Below are 17606 nucleotides of genomic sequence, written 5' to 3'. Positions count from 1 at the left end.
ACCCGGGGCGAGCCCGGCGGCGGGGGCCAATGGCAAATGGTGGCGGGCCGGCGGGGGGGGCGCTGCCGAGCGGCGCCTTGGGAGCGGTAGTTCTCTCCCGCCACGGTGGCGCTTTATGGCAGGACGTAACAGTGAGGGAAAGCGCGCCGCGTCCCGCCGCTTTGCGACAGAGCGAGCGTAGGAGTGAGGGCGGTGGGTGAGGAGAGCCCTGCCGGGGGTCGGGGGGGAACGGGGCGAGGGAGAGCCCTGCCGGGGGGGACGGGGCGGGGCAAGGGAAAGCCCTGCTGGGGGGTACGGGGCGAGGGAGAGCCCTGCCGGGGGGGGTGGGGCTGCCCCGGGCGAGGGGGAGCACGGCAGCGGCCGGCGGGAGGCTGCCCTGCGGCCTGAGGGAAGGGCCCAGCGGGGCGGTCGGGCAGCACCCGCCGGGTGGGGGTTTCTGGCGGGGGGAGAAGCCGCCTCTAGCTCCTGCCGCTCTGAGGGGGCTGCACTGCGAATGGCGCCGGGGCAGCCGGGCAGAGGGTGCCCAGGGGCCTCCCGCGGTCAACGGTTAAACTCAGATCAGGGTCCTGCGGGACATTCAGCGATCGCTTTGCACCCCCGGCAGGATCCGGCCCCAGCAGCATGCCCTGGCTCCGCGGGAGCTGTCACCATCCCTTGTAATGAACTTTCAAGCCAGGTTCTTCGCTAGCTGCAGGGTCAGGATGCTGCTGCAGCCCTGGCGTCTCTACTCCCGGGCTGCAGATGATATGGCTTTGCAGAGGATCCGGAAGGTCCTGTGCGTGGCTGAGAAGAATGATGCTGCCCGAGGGATTGCAGATCTGCTCTCCAACAGCAGAATGCGACGGGTAGGAATGCACCGCATCTCCTTACAGGTTCCTGATAGGCATACGGGTCCGGCTCAGCTGGCTGCAGAGGGTCACCAGGGTCACTGTGCAGCACAGTCCAGGTCTTGGGTGTAGTCTGTGTCTTGTATGGCCACACCAGCACACTCGGCAGTGCTTGGCACGGGCATCTCACATCGGCATGTGCAACATCTCACGCTGTTTTTGTCTCTGGCCACTTCTGTCTGCTTAAGGGTACAAGAATGGCTTTTTTTCGTGGACAAACACCACTTGCCCAAATGTATTTGAGAATCTTGGACCCCTTTTTCCTTGTGACTTAATTCCTGTTGGAATTCAGCTCCCCGGCTGCACTTCTGCTGGACTCCACCGTGAGGGCTCCCAGTGTCATTCCTAGATTTGCAGTGTATGCAGAAGGCTTTGGGAACTGAAACCATCTGTTGGCGTGTATCTCCCAGTCAAAAAGCACTGCTTCTGCAGCATCAGCAAGTGTCAGAGGTTTGCTGAAGTTCACATAATAAAGCCAAGATGGTCTGTGGTTTGGAGAAGAGGAGTTCGAAGATCTCTTGCTTTTTTGGGTGACCTTTAACAGTTTGCATAATTACTTGGTATTTCCAAGCTAAGGAGCTCGAAGATGCTTCTAGACCAGAATTGTATTTGAATGGAAGGTGTTACTGAGAACCTGACTGCTGACAGTCCCAGTCAAGGAAGATATCATCCTGCTTCTGCAGTAAAAGCAGCAAATACACAATCTAGAAATTTCCACAAATCTCAGTTATGTGGAACGTAGTCTTGGGGACCTGGAGCGGGCACACTAATTGTCATTTGGAGCAGGACATTTGTTTATTGGGACTGTAACTGGCCAACCCCATGAAAACAAATCTGTTCTTCAATGTTGTTGCTATCCATGGGGAGTTAACCCTGGCATCCCCTTCAGACAAGTTTAAAATACTCTTACGTTGTAAAGTGCCACTTCAATGTCTCCATAAACAATACAGGCAATTTCCATTCATCCTGCTGTAATTTCCATTAGCTACAGTACCTGGTTTTCACTTGCCCCACACTTCTCTGTGCTCTGTCATAAGAGCGTGTATAAAGTGAGGCGAAATGCATTTGGTTTCTGTTAGAAGCCAGAAACTCAGCAGTTGTTCTTTTCCTTCTAGCGAGAAGGGTTTTCCAAGTTCAACAAGATCTACGAATATGACTACCAGATGTTTGGCCAGGTAGAGTTTTCTTTCATTCTACTGCTGGATTAGAGACATGCAAAATACTAATTATTAAAAGCCATTTGTCAGAAGTTACGAAACACATATCCAGTGACGGGGAAGTCAGATGTTCTTTTCTTGGGTCAACCACTGACCTGTTTTGTTGCTTTAAGTCTTTGAATATTCTGGGTTCAAATGTCAAAATTTGTCAAATTCGTCAAAAATATGTTGCTATTTAGAACAGGGTACCTCCTACAAAAATTGAGGATAAGGCCATAGATTTAGCTGTCAGTAGAGAGAAGAGCTTGTTACGATGCATTAGCAGGAGGAAGGTGTCACTGGTGGTGTAAATTGAGAACTGCATGAAGATCTTGGGGCTGTGGGCAGTTTTTAGCAAATGATAGGCACTAATTACCTTGCTCTGTCTCTTGTAGAACGTTACTATGGTGATGACATCTGTGTCGGGACACTTACTGGCTCATGATTTTAAGATGCCATTTCGCAAATGGTTAGTACTTACTAGCCCCTCACAGGAAGGAGGGCTGTCATCTTCCGCTTTCAGCCCTAAGATGAGGGGGGCACCGCGAGTTCGAAGCGTTGGGTCTCTGACATCACTTGCAGAGCAGCGTGATGAGTACCAAATTTTACACTGAATAGCTATAATACTGTTTCAAATTACTGTCTTCAGAGCACTAAAAAACCCCAAGGTCATAATACTGGTTAAAATACATTAAGGCAGATGCAAGGAATTAAACTGATTCCAAAACTTGATTGATGTTCTTGTGTTCTTTGTTCAACCAGGAGTTGTCCTGGGATATGAGGTGCTTTCTCTAGCTTCCCTCCCATTTGTTCTCTATGCTTGGAATAAGAGAAGTTGCTTGTTCAGGGTGGCCTTGCAGATCTGCTGTTTTCTCTGGTTGCGTTTTGGTTCTGTTGCTTTTAAGTGTAACTTGGCATTTGATCTGAATCCTGAGTTGACTAAGACGAGACCTGTAATAAAACATTATGAATTCCAGTACTTGAACAGCACTTCCTCACAAGACAGCACCAGTTAGTGTCTCACAACGTATGTTTTCGCTTTTGTTATTCACACTGTTCATCCTCTGTTTACCAGGTATGGCTGCAACCCTCTAGCTCTTTTTGATGCTGAAATCGAGAAGTATTGCCCTGAAAATTACATGGCTATCAAGGTATGTTGTTTTTGAAGAGTTTTCCTGAAACACTTGAGTTCACAGGTTAGTTCTACAAATATTGTCTCAGACAGAAGGACAACTGTACCTTTGTCCTTAACGTCTGAGTTTCTAGAGTTTAGCAAATTCCTCCTGCGTTTCCTAGGTCTACATATGCTGTTCATTTGTGACATTGGAAGTCTCCTGCTCATGTAAAATTAGCACGGTAAAGGAACAACTACTTTGCTAAAAGTAGAAATGTTTTTTTTTCAACAAGGTGGAATTGCTAATTGCATCTCAATTTTACAAAAACCCGACACTTTCAGAAAACAGATTGTGGTGCAATCCAATCCAAGCCATGCTTTTTTGCAGAGTTAGATGTACTCATATGTACACAAATAAATGACTCAATTCTTCTGAAAGCTGCCTAATCTCATGAGACACACAATTACAAAATGTTATTGCAACAATCTATCTCTATGGATACACGTTGCATTTCATGTTCAATTAGTGAGTCATTCTAAAATAAAATGACAGAGTGGCCTGGTGCGTCTCACTCTGCATTGTTTTCTCATCTCAGAGAACCCTTGAACGAGAAATCCAGCAGTGCCAAGCTCTGGTGATCTGGACTGACTGCGATCGAGAAGGAGAGAACATCGGCTTTGAGATAATTCATGTTTGCAAAGCTGGTGCGTAGACATCATATTCATCACCCTGAGTTCCATTAAAGTACTGATTTAACAGGTATCACTGCTCAGAGGTCTCTTAAGAGAGGCATACTCTCAATCTTACTGTGTCCAGGTTAAATATATTTAATATAGTTCTGATAAATACGTGGCTCTGATAGACCAGAAGTATATTCAGCTATTGGAAAGCTACAGAATAGGTTGACAGCATGCTCTTTTGAAGATAGCTATTTATTAATTATTCCTTTCCATTGGTGTTTGAGTTGCTCTTTGATTTTTTGTGGGGTTTTTGTGTGCATCTGACAGTAAAGCCAAACCTCCAGGTTTTCCGAGCCCGTTTTTCAGAGATTACACTGCATGCCGTCAGAACAGCCTGCGAGAACCTCACCCAACCAGATCAAAAAACAAGTGATGCTGTTGACGTCAGGCAGGAGCTGGACCTCAGGATAGGTATGTAAACACGTGCTGGGGGTAACAGCAGGCTGCCAAGCCTGAGCTGCTGCATACTCCTCTCCTAAAAGGAAGTGAGGAAGAGTGTGGTAGGCAGGGGACAGCTTTGTTCTCAGTGTATAGCTTACTGTCTATAAATACTCCCTTAGACTGCTGTACAAATGAGATGGCCATCCATCAGGCTCTTCCTCGCTTCTCGCCTAACCACAATGAATGCACATTGTTAAAGCTCAGCGAGGGGTGTTTAGAAATCATCTGTTTCTGTATCCTCCACACAAGACAGGAATGTCCTCTGTAGTGTCATAAATCGGATTTTTAGATCAGATGCAACTAAATCACATCTCGTGTTTTACTGGAAATGTGCTATTTGAAGCAAATATTGGGTTTATATCTCATGCAGCACTGACAAGTTTCTGCAACCGAGTATTAAACTTAAGAGTAAAATCAACACTCAGAATGCTAAAAAGAACCATCTGAAGCGTTGTGTTTATTGTTCAGTGTTGTTGTATTCAGTTCTAGTGCCCATTTTGTTTTCTTAGGCGCTGCCTTCACCAGATTCCAAACACTGAGGCTCCGGAAGATCTTTCCCAATATTTTAGCAGATCAGCTGATCAGCTATGGTAGCTGCCAGTTCCCAACACTGGGGTTTGTAGTTGAACGCTTTAAAGCCATCCAGGCCTTTGTTCCTGAAGCCTTCTATAAAATAAAAGGTATGCTTGGGGAAAACGAGTCCTGCGCTCCATCTTAAAGGGCTTGATGTGCATAGAAAGGGAAAACATCGGGGCAACAAACAAATAATGCTGCAGAGGTGTTTTCGTCTTCCTTTGCTTTGACCACTAAGCAGGAATTAAAGGTTTCCCAACAGTGTGGCCCCACTGACTCTGCTATATTTCCACTGTATTACTGCTTTATCACTGAGATCTGTTGTTCAACACAGTGACACATGATCATGAAGACGGCAACGTGGTCTTCAACTGGAAGAGGAACCGGCTCTTCAATCACACAGCATGCCTGGTCCTTTACCACATGTGTATGGAGGTAGGAAAGCTTGTGAATAGTTATATAATCCAGTATCAGCCAAACATCTCCTGCATCTGTCTTGCTCAAGATGTTTCAAGAACAGTTTACATAAACTCTTAAAGGAGATTTTGCATTTTCCTTACTCTGCATTTAGGATCCAGTAGCAACTGTTGTTGAGGTTGGGAGCAAGCCAAAAAGCAAATGGAGGCCCCTGCCCCTGGACACTGTGGTACGTTTGAACTATGCTAAAAGGACTTATCTGAAAGAAACTTTGAACAGATATTTTACTCACCACTCTGAATTATGCACAAATACTTTCTTTTTTCCCTGGCTTCTCTCAACACAGGAACTTGAGAAGTTGGCTTCCCGCAAACTGAAAATAAATGCAAAGGAAACCATGAGAATAGCAGAAGTACTCTATACTCAAGGGTAAGAAAGCAAGACTTGGCTTGGTAAACTCAATTCTTTCAAGAGTAAAGTGCCTTTAGTTCAAAATGGGAAGCATCTTGGAGCGCACCTCTTAAAGTGCTCTTCTGTCTTTCTTAAGATTCATTAGCTACCCCCGAACTGAGACCAACATTTTCCCCAAGGAGCTGAACCTCTCTGCTTTAGTACAAGAGCAGATACAGGACCCAAACTGGGGAGCATTTGCACAGAGGATTTTGGATCAGGGTGGGCCAACCCCTCGGAGTGGAAACAAATCGGATCAGGCTCACCCTCCCATCCACCCTACAAAATACACTGCTAACCTGCAGGTGAGTTTAATGAAGGCAGAGGTAACTGGATGGTTTGTATTGCTTGATAAATAAAAATAGAAGTCTTAATAGTATGGTCATTACACAGTATACTCATCTGAGATCTCACTAATATTTCTTGATATCATTAACACAGGAGGACACTGACTCTTTTTTACTGTTTGATATTAGGGCAATGAGCAGAGACTATATGAATTTATTGTGCGCCATTTTTTGGCTTGTTGCTCTGAAGATGCCAAAGGACAGGAAACAACTGTGGAGATCGACATTGCTAATGAGCGATTCATTGCTCAAGGACTAATGATCCTGGCCCGAAATTATCTGGAAGTCTATCCTTATGAGAAGTGGAGCGATAAGGTAATACACGTGAATAACATAGATAGGAGAGGCTAAAATACCTGGAGTTTGAGACAGCACTTCACTGCCAGCTTCAGACCCCTGTACAGAAGGTCCTTTGACAATTTCTGGCCCACTGGCTGTTTCATTCAGAGCCTTCTCTGCTAAAAACCTGTGCAGCTTTATTGTGCCAGCCTTGGATAGATTCTTCCCCTTCTGATACCAAAGCAGAGACCATACAGGGCTGTGGGGTTGGCTTTACTCACTAGGAGCTGAAATTTCTGTTCCGTGGTCTGGGAGCTCATTACTAGCTAATCCCAAGGATCCTGGGACTGGATCTCCTCCAGAACAGGGTGCTGCTCTGTTACTGCACGGGCCTGTCGTTAGTGTGACACTTTGTCTTCAGTGAATGAACTAGAAGGCAGTTTCAAAGAGATTCTCCTTCCCTTCAGGTTATCCCACTGTATCAGAAAGGGTCTCGCTTTCAGCCTACTACAGTGGAGATGGTGGATGGGGAAACCAGCCCTCCATTGCTCCTTACAGAAGCGGATCTCATTGCTCTCATGGAGAAACATGGCATTGGTCAGTATTGGCAGTGTGGCCTCTTGCTTTTGGGAGAGCTTTGTTCATAAGCTTCTCAGCTTCTTTTACACCAGTTCTGTCCCACACTCAAGAGCAGGGAATGCTCTAAATGTCACTTCAGGTAAAAAAAATCACTTAAATGCACAGAACAAAGGGTTAGTAGAGGCCTGTAGGCAAGGTCCGGAGATCCTGAGGAGTCTGCAGTGTCTCCAGTATCTAGGGAGACATGCAGTTTAGGATCTGTGGTGTGCCTGCCAGCACCTTGTTGGCCTCAGTGCCAGTGGGAGACATGAGGGCAGTGCTGCCTCTCACCGTAAGTTGGCTCCTTGTCCCTTTACCACCTTGCACTCTTCCCTAGGCACAGGGGAAATCACTTCTTGGCACCTAATTCGACTAAATAACCTGTCTGCTTTCAGGGACGGATGCCACTCATGCCGAGCACATTGAGACAATTAAGACGCGGATGTATGTGGGCCTTACAGCAGATCAGCGATTCCTCCCAGGCCACCTGGGCATGGGGCTGGTTGAAGGTAAGGGCAGTGCCCACAAGGAAGATGGCAAGGTCCTTACCTGCTCCTTCGTTTCGCTTACCATGCACTATGTTCCTCAGGCTATGATTCCATGGGCTACGAGATGTCCAAGCCTGACCTTCGAGCTGAGCTGGAGGCTGATCTGAAACTGATCTGTGAGGGGAAGAAAGACAAATATGCAGTGTTGCAGCAGCAGCTCCAAAAGTACAAGCAAGTCTTCATCGAAGCTGTGGCTAGAGCCAACAAGTGAGCCCTGCCTTTGCCCTCTTCTATTTGCTTTGCTGCTCTGGGAGGTACTAGCTTCTCATCTGAGGCTCAGCCTGGAGTGGGATCCTGTCACACTTTCCCTGGAGCTCTGCCCAGCGTGTGTAGGCACTTCATGGGAAGGGATGACTCGCAGCCTGGCACATAACACAACAAGTTAGGGTTGGTGCCAACTAACTGCTCATCTTGGTTTAAATCCTTAAGATTAAATCCAGAGCTGACTGAAGGAGATGGCAGCATGCACTGCCTCCTTTCACGTTGAACCCGCACCTAGCCTGTTCCAGAGACATGGTACTGAATCAACATACTCATGCAGAAGCTCAGAGGGGCTGTGTAGAGAGCAGCAGGCACTAATTCACTGCCCTACCTGATCACTGCAGATGAGACACACAGGATGCTCTGCTTGTTTCTTCATAGGTTGGACCAGGCCCTGGCTCAGTATTTTGGAGAAGCCACAGAAATTGCAGAGCAAGAGGAGGTCTACCCAGCAACGCCCTTTTCTGTTCGGAAGTGTCCACAGTGCAACAATGACATGGTCCTGAAGACCAGGAAGAATGGCGGGTTGGTGATCTTCCCTGTTGTAAAAAATAGCCTTCTCTGCTGGTTTGTGTGTTTCTAGGCATTTTTAGTTTACCTCCCCTCTGCAGCAAGCATGAAAACTTGGGCTGCAGTTAGCTGACTCCACCGGCTACATAAGGTGTGTGGACTCAGCTGAACCTCTCTCTCAAGTACATATTTGCCCTTAAAAATTGTTGTTTTGACAATTTCTGATGGCTGAGAAGACGGCAGAACAGATCACTGACTGTCTTGACTTTGCCTCTTCCTCATCCGGTGCTTTTGCCCCATGGCAGGTTCTATCTGAGCTGTATGGGTTACCCAGCTTGTAAAACTGCCGTCTGGTTTCCTGATTTCGTGCTGGACGTGGCCAGGGACGAGAGCATCTGTGCTGTGTGTAATCCACATCCAGTTCACAAGTAGGTCCTACCAGTTGTCCTTTGGGGAAATGCAGCTCTTCAGACACTGTGTGTTAGCCTTCAGGGTTGGAAATGTCCATGGGTTAGGCTGGGCAACCATTTTCCATTCCAGTCTTGGAAAGCTGGAGCAGCACTCATGGCTTGGGGATAGAAAGAAGAGGGGTTGGGGAAACCGGTGTAAGTATAGCAGAATTTAAAAAAACAACCAAACATAAAAATGCAACTCCAAATCAAGGTCTGATGATGAGAAGTTATATAAACTGGGATACTTTTATTCTTCCTTTCCTTTTAGACTGAAGTTTAAATTCAAGAGAGGCAGTGTTCCACCCACTATGCCCCTGGAGTTTGTTGGTTGCATTGGAGGCTGTGACGACATGCTAAAAGAGCTCTTGGACCTGAAGTATTTACACAGGTCATCCCAATCCACATCATCAGCCAGCCAGCAAGCTAATCACGTGCAGGTCAACAACTCCTTTCACAGAGGTAGCGGTGAAACCAGGCATGTGCGGGGGACCACAAACCCGGCACCGGGACATCTATTCTCCTTGAGCTCAACGAGAACACCCAGGCCTGCTCCAGATGATGGGAACAACGCAGTGGTGTGCAACTGTGGGAACGAAGCCCTGCTGTTAACTGTGCGCAAAGAAGGGCCCAATCAAGGCAGGCAGTTTTACAAATGCAATGCCGGTACCTGCAACTTTTTTCTCTGGGCTGATCAGCAGTCAGAGGACAGAAGTAACATGGCTCCACAGGGCTCTGCACTGCCCCAGCCCTTTGCAGGAAGGGACCCAGCAGGATTTCAGCGCCCAGGAGGAAGGAGAGGCCCAGAACTCTTTGGAAGCAACAGCTCCAATTCAGGAGGCGGCGCAGTCTGCAAGTGCAACCAGCCAGCCGTCACACGCACGGTCCAAAAGGATGGGCCCAACAAAGGACGGCAGTTCCACACCTGCTCTAAACCCCGAGAGCAGCAGTGTGGCTTCTTCCAGTGGGCAGATGAAAATGTGGCACCGGGTAAGACTGGGCTTGGGGTGAGACACAAGGGTTGGAGGCTATTCTTGAAGCTAAACTGAACACACTTTTCACACATGTGGAATGCTTCCACGGTGTGAGAGCTCTTGTAACAACTCATATATTTAACAGACTTCGTTTGTCTTAGAACATCTGTCAGCAGCATTATAGCATTTCAAATGTTGCTTGTAACAACTGAGTCTGGCTTACCTTTCCAAGTGTTAGCAGGATATGTCCTCATAGCACACATCTGCTGAGCTCCGAGTAGGATGCTTTGCTTCCATGTGCAGTAAAGCTCAAGTGTCTGTCCATGACTACTTGGGTGAAGCCCAGCACTCTTTCCAACAGTCTCTTTGGGAGTTTGTCCTCCCAAATTAGAGTAACAGCTCTCACAAAGCCAAGCACTGACTTGGTATAGAGTTGAAGTGGTAGCACCACTTCTGGAGATCTTAAACCCCATTCTGTCATGCCAAGGAAACGGTGCTACTCCCTCTGCCCTAGGTTCAGGAATGCAGTGAAAGGCCAAGCCTTTCTGATTAGAGCTGAGAAACTGAGTGTGGCTGCTGTGGAAAAATGCTGAAAAAAAGTACCCATTAAAAAATAAATAATCACAAAATAAGGATGTGAAAGAAAGAGCTCTGACACAAAGGGACAGTAAGCAAAGCACAGAGGTGGAGATGTGGTCTGAGAGAGATTTTCAACACTGCCTCCCCCTCAGACATTTGAGCCTGAAAGGGTAGAATCAAGTTTTCAAAACTACATAAAACCCAAGTTTTCCTCTGGCATATTTTGTTGTTTCTGCTTCAGCTGTAGACCAGAGCATGCAACCAGGCAGATCAGTTTCCCCTGTTCCGTTCCCACTTTTCTCTAATGCTGCAAGACAGATGGGTGAGATTTAACTGTTCAGACAAATCTGAAGCTGTTGTAACTTCAGGAATAATCTTAGAGGGTGGGATAGTAAAATCCTTGATCTGCCATTTTGAATTTATCTTCCATTTGTCACCCACTTATATTTTCAAAGGTACTTACACACAAGTTGTTTCTCTCTAGGCCCTTTTGGAGATGCCTCTTTGAACCACTTTGGCAACAGTGAATACTCAAGAGAGCTGGGAAGTAAAGCCAAGAGACCAAACAGTTTCTCCTCAGGAGCCACTGCCAAGAAACCACGGACCTGTAGCATTTGCCACCAGCCTGGCCACACTAGAAAAACCTGCCCTCAAAACCACTGAGCCTGGATGGACATCTCTTGAGAGCCTGAAAGGTCCAGGGCTGTGAGCTGCTACAGGAGCAACTCCTGCTGACAGGAACTGGGGTCTAGAAACAAGTCTGTCCAGTGCTTTCTGGAAGGGCTGGTTGCAGGCTGCTCCTGCCAAGGGGTACCACCCTCACACACGATTACGTGCCAGGGCAGCAAGCGTTCAACCAGCTTTGAAAGGTGGCCCCACTACCCGTTAGCCTTTGTTTTCAGTTGCTCTTCTGCTGAGCAAGTTGGGATAGTCTGAACATTGCAAGGAAGCATTTGGAAACTGAACCTACAGAGAAAACAGCACTGGATCTAGTCCACCTGCAGCTCCCGCCACAGCGGTGGCTGTACGCAGCCTTTCTACGCGAGGCAGAAGTGGATTGTCGCCACAAGGACAGACACCAGCACTGCTGAGCACTTCTCAGTCCCTGGCTTTCCACAGTGTGGAATTTCATTTTAAGTTCTTTTCTAAGTTAACATTACCTGAGCAACATTCCCCTTTCTTTTTGGTCACAGCGTCTACCCCTTGCCTTGGTTGTCCCTGCCTGTGGAAGAGGGCCAGTGCAGAGCAGCTGGGTCTGGTGCTTGCCCTGACAAGGAAGCTCAGCTGCAGTGCTGAGGAAGAGCATTCACTTCAGACAGTTCCTGAATTTGAAACCAAGCAATTCCTCAAACCTTGAGACATGCCTCTGTGATGCTGCTAGCTAATGCAAGTTACTTTTGTGAAACTATTAAGTTTCTTATTAAAAGATTATTTTAATAATAATTAAACATCTTAACCTTGCCGTATTATTTCTTCTTACTTAAAATAGTTAGGCTATTACTGTAAAAGCATTCACCTAAATCTTGCTCTTTCCACTCACTCATTCAAACAATATGGAAGCTTTCTTGGCAGAAACTCCCTGCAGTTATTTAGAAGCGAGCTGCAGAGGAGTAGGGAAAGTGGTTTTATCTCCTCAGCTGCATCTGCTGTAGCACTGCTGCCCAGAGACAGCCAGCCAGCTGGCTGAACTGAACAGAGGTTCTGTTTTCCTGCGCTTCGTTTAGACAACTCCCTGGGAAGCCAGGCTACCTCCTCCCTCTCTGTTGGAGCTTCCTCTGTACATCAAAGAAAGTAGACCCACAAGATTCCTGTGTCCTCTGCTGCCAGGGGACAGCATTCAGTTTTTCCCTGGGGCCTCTGATGCTTGGGACCCTACTTCTGGGCACAGAGCAGTTCCCTGGGTCAGTACTGAGGTGACATGCAGCAGATGGAGCCAGGGTGGGCAGGAGCCTGAAGCACATTCTATAGAGGCTAGCTTGAAGCAAAGGAGACCACAGAAGCACCAGTTCGCTTTAAGGTCTGCATGAGAGAGCCTTTAATTCTGCAGCAGACAGTTGCCATCAGGCCTAAATCTATGGAGTGAGGTCAGGAGAGCTCGGATTGCATTTCCCTGTACCCCTCACTCCCACGATTAACAGCTGTGGCCTAAAAATACAGCCCTACAGGCTAAAATAACAGGATTATGAGGCTTTGTAATGCAATCACTGAGCTGGCAAAAGCCCGGGCAGCAGCCTCTGAACGGCAACAGCAGGAGAATGCAGTTGTGTAGCATACAGGCAGCACGTTAAGCATTGCTGATGGCATCAGCTGTTACCAGCTTTACTGGTCTAACCCTGGTCAGCATTCAGGCAGCTGGTTACAGCCACTGGGTCAGCGGCACAAGCTCAGTGTCCCAACAGCTCACGTACTGCAGCCAGGCACTCTGCAGCCGTAGGGGTCTGGAAGAGGAGGAAGACCTTGCGGGATGGGGTCTGACTGCCACCAAGCTCTCCACGCAGAGCGGGGGATGCCCTGGGCAGTGCTGGGTGGTTCTCAGGCATGCCAGCACAGCTGGGGGATCGCTTCAGCCTGATCACAGGAAAGCAAACAAAACAGAGGTGACACAAGAGAACCAATATACACAGGGAAGGTTTATTCTCATCACTAACACCTCGGAAGTGGTTTGGAGGAACAAAGTAAGCAATCCTCAGACTGGGAAGAAAAGCAGTGCGTTTTTTCCTCCCATAAACAAGATGATAGCTGTAAAGAAAAGTAAACCGCAACAGCTGCTCACATTGAAGTCCACAGGACTTCTCCACCTCCACCACTGTGCAAACCTAGCTCTTCCCATTAAATACATGAATACATTTCATCTCCCTGGGGCTACGGCCAGAACCAAAGCTTACTAGCAGCCACTCAAAGGAAAAAAAACAAAACAAAATACCCAAACAAAACATACCTTCTTAATAAAAAGCATGAACAGTTTCAGTTCTTGCAAGTGCTCTGCTCAGAGCATCGTTTCTGTCCTACTTTCCTGCCCCATACCCTGGAGCTCCAGGACAGGACCTCAAGACAGCAGCGATACATGTGTGAAAAGGTCACTGGACAGACTGGAAGGGGACACTGCAGAGCAGCGAGTACCCCCAGATGGGCGCTGGCAGCAACCTACCTACCGGGGAGGGGACACACAGCACTGCTGCAGCCTCCACTAAGGGACCAATTCCAGGAGCCTCCCAGGAGTCAGCAGCTCTCTTCCTGCCTCCGTCTTTTTCAGGACATCTTCCAGCAAAACACCGTGTGGGACAAGGGCCACGAAGCCCCAGGTCCGTGCTGGAAGCACGCCCCTTCCTCGGGACAGAGCCAATACTGGCAGAATGAAGAGGTAGGGCTCAGCTCGCCCCTTTTGGCAGCTGAAAGGGTTTCCAAAGAATAAACCCCCAGCCCCGCTTGCTATGGCTGTACCTTCAAGTGCCCAGACAACCACCCAGGTCATCGCTGGGGCTTTATTTCAGATTGGCAACATGCTACAGAAGGATAAGGCTCCCACCCTGTCCCAAAGGCTGGCTTGAGGGGATGGCACAGTAAGACCGGTTGGGTGCTGGTGCAAGGACCCACCCAGCATGCTGCAGAACACAGCAGCAGCAAGGAACTGCTCTTCTCCAGTTCCAGCTGGTCTCAGAGCACAGGGGAACCTGACGGCTGGGACAGGCAGGGGACACTGGGAACCAGAGACCAAACATGCTTTGTGTTGGCTCGCAATGCCCAGTGGATGGGACTCACCTGAAGGTGCTCGAGGTATGGGCTGCACCCACCCCGGGTTTGGCGGAGCCTCCCAGCCAGAGGCTCCATACGCCAACGCTCACCTCCACTCAGACACATTTTATTCAAACATTAAATATATTTTTTTTCTCTTAAAGTGCAAGAACTTTGCCTCTTACTGACTACTCAACTAGAACCATCACAATCCTCGCAGCGAGGAGCAGCAGATGGGCGAGGAACACCCCATGTTCGGGAGCTCTCAACACCCCAGTCATTTCTCCCTCAGCAGGAGCTCTGGCTCCGATATGGCCCTGTAAAGCAGGAAGCCCATCTCATCGATTTCCTCTTCCAACAGCTCACAGAAGAGGTTGATTTTGCAGTTGAAATAGGAAGGCAGGACCCCTTTCTCCAGGTAGCCTACCAGCTCCTCAAGCACCTGCTGGAACCTGTCAGCAAGGCTTTCTTCTGCCCAGTCTGAACTGGTGGCACTGAGGTGAAGAATGACATGGGTCAAGGGGCTGCCGCTCAGTTTGTGCAGGGCAGGATGGCTCTTGCAGATGCCGTTCAGGATGCGGAGGCAGTGCTGTCGAGCCCCAGCATCAGCTGCATCCAGCTCCTTCACCTTTGAGACCTCTGCCTTGTAAAAGCTCTCAAGCCAGAGGTTTTCCACCAGTCCTTCAGGAGGAACAGCTAGAAGAACCTTGCCCTCCATTTCCACCACTGGGAAGAGGGTTATGCTCAGCTCGACCTGATCATGTTTGACTTCCAGCCTCAGCTCCTGGGAGGCCACGACCGGGTAGATGACGCTCCCCAGCAGGTTACCTATGGCAGGCCAGTTGATGGAGGCCACCAGCATCTTGTGGAGGGTCTCATTAAGCACATTGGAGGAGAGGTACTGGCCCACGATGAACCTGTCCCAGGGGCTGCACCCACGAGGGAAATACTCCAGATCAGTCCTCTTGATCAGCCAGTACTGGGGGTTCCTCACCACGGTGTCCTCTCCCGGGATAAGGCTCCACAGCGCGGTGTCGAGGACCACCGGCAGCATGAGGTGGATATGGTCAGCTGCCAGAGCTCCGAGGCCATCGAGCAGAGGACCGCTGAGGAAGAGTCTGCCAAAGGGCATCTCTGGGCACTTGCTCCACAAGAAGTTCTGCAGTTGGGTGCCGATGCTCCTGGCCAGCTGTGGGGCGATGGACACCTGCACCTCAGGCACGGCCAGCCAGCTGCTGTAGTGCGAGAGGAGCTTCTCCTGCAGTGTGAGGCAGATGGATTTGACCTGAGGAGTCTCTGGAGAGGTAGAGCAGACGATGGGGCAGAGGGAAGAGAGAAGTCACAGCTCTGAGCAGATCGTCTACAACCTACAGCAGCAGCTTCTCCTGCCACGGCTGAGGCAGAGGTGTGAGCTGGGCGCCCAGCTCTCAGCCCGCCTCTGGACACAAGACTGACCTTGCCAGGTGGTCCTCTGATGTTAACAGTGATTCTCAGCCAAGGCAGAGCCCAAACTAACCCCAAAACCCAACAGTGCCCGGCCTTACCTCCCAGCCAGATGGGTAAATCAGGCTAAGCACCAGCAGCTGGGCAAGGGACTCAACTCACTGCCAGGGTCCCTACGAGCCTCAGCCCCACAGACTGCTCAGGCTGATCCAGCCCACCCCAATGCCTGCCTCATCGCTCAAGTCCTGCAAACAATCCTGCTCCTGGCCCAGAATCTCAGGACCTGCACTGCACTGAGTTGGGCTGCTTTCCCACTTGGAAAAATGCCGCCTTCGTAGGCAGCCGGACAAGGCAGCCTTTGTCTGCAGCAGCTCCTGAGCACACCTTCCTCCAGGCAGAGCTGACCCAGAAAACGAACAGAGCAGACACCGCTTCAGAGGAAACAAAGCCCCGACAGCCTCCACCACACCACGGTGGCCGAGACGCCTTGGACATTATCAGAAGTGCTGTTACCACAGGCATTGCCTAAAAAGGGGCCGTGGCTTATTGAGCCTGCCCTCCTGGGAGGCTCACCAGGTCGGCTTTCGGGGCACTCAGCTAAAAATAACGCAGAGCTCCAAGACCGCCACAAGCAGCGGTGCAGCCAACCCAGAGCACATCAAGGTGATCTTCCCGACCGCGGTGGGAGCTGGCACATACACCATGAGCCTTACCTGGTGCCGGTGGCTGAACCGGAGGGAGTAGAGGCTGGCTGAGGTCTTCCCTTCTCTGCTTCTTGGGGGGTTTTGGTGTTGCCTTGATCAAGGCCAAGTCCTGCCAGCTCTCCTCCAGCATCTTCTGCTCAGCCTTAGGGTCGCCTTCATCGCGAGGGCTGGTGGCTCGGTCTATCAGCTGGAGGAAAGAAAAACCCCTGTGGACAACTTACTGCCTTTGTGGCATTTCTCCAGTCATACCCTGAACTAAGGGGGACAACAGCCCCTCTGGTACACACATGGGGTAATACAGCCCCATGCGGTGCCTCTGCTTGCAAAAACATGTATTTTATGGGACCACAAAGGTGCATATTTTCTTCCTGTAGGCTTTTAAGCCGAAACCAGGCGTCCAAATGTAAATTAAGCCCAAAATGCCTTTCTAGGTGGGTTACTGTACCCCAAGCACGTGCTGCTTTGGGCTAACGGGGCGTGGGGCTGTTTGTGCCCCTGCAGGGTGGGAGTGGGCAGCTCCATGCCCCCAGCACCAGCCTTCCTGATTCACAGCACCAGCTCTGCCGCACGGTGAGGCCTTGGGTGCATCTTCCCCTGCTGCAGCCGTGACCAAAGCAGCTCCCCTCCGTGGGATGGCCGGCTGCCCCCCGCCGCCGAGCCCCCAGCCTTACCCGCTTGACGGCCAGCGTGGCGATGGCGAGCACAGCCCCACCGCTGACACCCAGCACCAGCCTGGCGTTGGCCAACAGCACGTCGAGGATGCTGCCCAGCCCGTTGCCCGCCTGCCGCTCGCCCCGCGGTCGCCCGAGCCCGGCCATGGTGCCCTGCGGAGAGGAGAGCAGCAGAAGGTGGCACCGGCGCCGGGACCAGCCGCCCCGGGGGGCGCGGAGCCCGCCGGCTGGGAGCTTTTTGGGGAACTGGGGTTTCTCCCGACCCTACGGAGCCCGCCCCGCCGCTGCCCTTCACCTCCAGGGCAAAGGGTCCCGCCGGGACGCGGCGGGGGAGCGAGGGTCACCCCGGGCAAGAATCACCGGCTCCTCGCCCGGCCCTGCCGCAGCCGTCTGGGGGGCAAGCGGCGGCGCGGGGGGGGACAGTACCGCGGCCCGTGCCCCCGGGAAGGGCTGGGGCGGAGAGCCCCGCGCTGTCGAGGCCACGGGCGGCCCCCGAGCCGCTCAAGGGCAGGGCCGACTCCCGGCCCCGCACTCACCCGCTGCCCGGCCACTCCGCCCCGCCCCGCTCCGCCGCCCCAGACAATTGGAGCGCGGCGCGGCCCCGCCCACCGGCACAAGGAAACAGAACCTGGCTCCACCCTCCCCCGCAGGGCATCACCGCCGGGGCGGGGC

The 17606-nt window shown here is 50.6% G+C and overlaps 2 protein-coding genes across 5 annotated transcripts; one reads left to right on the top strand and one right to left on the bottom strand.

The window, feature by feature from the left end:
• Nucleotides 1-10: 10 nt before the first annotated feature.
• TOP3A (DNA topoisomerase III alpha) lies at nucleotides 11-11850 on the top strand. 2 transcript variants are annotated; one of them, XM_055803590.1, is made up of 20 exons: nucleotides 11-192; nucleotides 605-845; nucleotides 2003-2062; nucleotides 2479-2552; nucleotides 3159-3234; nucleotides 3794-3902; nucleotides 4206-4349; nucleotides 4889-5059; nucleotides 5287-5387; nucleotides 5524-5598; nucleotides 5716-5798; nucleotides 5917-6124; nucleotides 6296-6481; nucleotides 6913-7042; nucleotides 7459-7572; nucleotides 7653-7818; nucleotides 8254-8397; nucleotides 8688-8810; nucleotides 9103-9821; nucleotides 10869-11850. In XM_055803590.1, exons 2-20 carry the CDS (start codon nucleotides 660-662, stop codon nucleotides 11045-11047), a joined length of 3048 nt encoding a protein of 1015 aa, XP_055659565.1. In that variant the 5' UTR covers nucleotides 11-192; nucleotides 605-659; the 3' UTR covers nucleotides 11048-11850. The 2 variants fall into 2 exon arrangements, with proteins under 2 accessions (XP_055659565.1, XP_005229069.1); XM_005229012.4 differs by lacking the exon at nucleotides 11-192 and having other exon boundaries at nucleotides 430-845.
• Nucleotides 11851-12993: 1143 nt separating this feature from the next.
• Nucleotides 12994-17489, bottom strand: MIEF2 (mitochondrial elongation factor 2). Of its 3 annotated transcripts, none has more exons than XM_055803594.1 (4): nucleotides 17471-17489; nucleotides 16935-17087; nucleotides 16273-16450; nucleotides 12994-15412 (listed from the first exon to the last, which is right to left on the bottom strand). In XM_055803594.1, exons 2-4 carry the CDS (start codon nucleotides 17079-17081, stop codon nucleotides 14394-14396), a joined length of 1344 nt encoding a protein of 447 aa, XP_055659569.1. In that variant the 5' UTR covers nucleotides 17082-17087; nucleotides 17471-17489; the 3' UTR covers nucleotides 12994-14393. The 3 variants fall into 3 exon arrangements, with proteins under 3 accessions (XP_055659569.1, XP_055659568.1, XP_055659570.1); XM_055803593.1 differs by lacking the exon at nucleotides 17471-17489 and adding an exon at nucleotides 17230-17464; XM_055803595.1 differs by lacking the exon at nucleotides 17471-17489 and having other exon boundaries at nucleotides 16273-16469; nucleotides 16935-17064.
• Nucleotides 17490-17606: the final 117 nt, after the last annotated feature.

Source organism: Falco peregrinus, chromosome 5 (assembly GCF_023634155.1).
Source record: "Falco peregrinus isolate bFalPer1 chromosome 5, bFalPer1.pri, whole genome shotgun sequence".
In the NCBI taxonomy this organism is placed as follows: domain Eukaryota; kingdom Metazoa; phylum Chordata; class Aves; order Falconiformes; family Falconidae; genus Falco; species Falco peregrinus.
This window is presented reverse-complemented; position numbering and strand designations above follow the sequence as displayed.